The sequence below is a fragment of the Condylura cristata genome, unplaced genomic scaffold (genome assembly GCF_000260355.1).
Source record: "Condylura cristata isolate star-nosed mole 26May11 unplaced genomic scaffold, ConCri1.0 scaffold00006, whole genome shotgun sequence".
In the NCBI taxonomy this organism is placed as follows: Eukaryota; Metazoa; Chordata; class Mammalia; order Eulipotyphla; family Talpidae; genus Condylura; species Condylura cristata.
The window spans coordinates 26,787,690-26,788,675 of NW_004567107.1; the positions used below are offsets into that span (position 1 = coordinate 26,787,690).

At 36.8% G+C, this 986-nt stretch overlaps 1 protein-coding gene across 1 annotated transcript in view; it reads right to left on the bottom strand.

Moving 5' to 3' along the window:
• MELK (maternal embryonic leucine zipper kinase) overlaps positions 1–986 on the bottom strand; it is a 56,124-nt gene that overhangs the window by 36,284 nt on the left and 18,854 nt on the right. The window contains exon 7 of the mRNA XM_004677513.2: positions 92–160. Within this exon, the coding sequence (XP_004677570.1) occupies positions 92–160 (69 nt within the window). The remainder of the gene's footprint in view (positions 1–91; positions 161–986) is intronic.

A 986-nucleotide genomic window follows, 5' to 3' on the forward strand; every position in this document is an offset into this window, starting at 1 on the left:
CCCCCCAATATAGTAGACTACAGATAACTTAAAATTGGATCAAACCATTGAAATGGATTTCTAGTATTCAAAAATAAATAATAAAGTTTACCTGTAGCATTTGTTGAAGAAGCAGAATGCTACTGGGAGAGAGCCACTTAGGAACCTCATATTTCCCTCTCTATAAAAAAAGACATTTAAGAGATTTAGGTTCAATGAATTTCCAAGGTAGCAACATGCTGGAAGTTAATTTCCAAGTTTGAAGGCTTCATCAACTGTAAGATTTGCTGACCATTTTAGTGACATAAAAAATGTATTTCTTGCCTTAAAGAGTAAAAGCTAGTGAATTAAATATGATTGTCATTACTAAACTATCCACATATCAGAGTAGGACTAGAGCACAGAAAATTTAACAGTGGAAATGTTATAAAGCTTTGGAATCTGTAGAAGAAACAGACAGCAAGTACACCATTGTAGTCAAATTTTATATTGTAGAAACAAATTTTAGTTTATAACCTCAATGCAACTGTCAGAATGACAGAGCAGAAAAGCCTATTTGAGTCAGGATGTAAGCTGTGGTTTAACACAGGTCACATATCATCCACAAAGCAAAATGTAATACAGATCCATGAAGTAAGAGCAAAAGTAAGTGTGGGTGACACACACATACACACACCAGCTGACAGTAGTTGAAAGTTAGAAAAGTGGAGGCAGGCAGGTGGATAAGCCATCAACTACCAGCACCAGCACTAGGGTTCTCTGTTCTCATGAAATGTCTGGGGCATCATTCTTACAGAAATCAGTCCAGCATAAAGATGAGAGGAGAAACAGACAGGTATGGGTTACTCACGCTACCAAAGTAATCAAGAAGTGTTATCAAGTAAGGGGGTTTTAAAGAAAAGGTGTAGACCTGCACCCCCATGTTTATTGCTGCTTTATTTACAACAGGAAAGACATGGAATCAACCCAAATGCCCAAAAGTAGATGACTGGATTAAAAAGATGTGG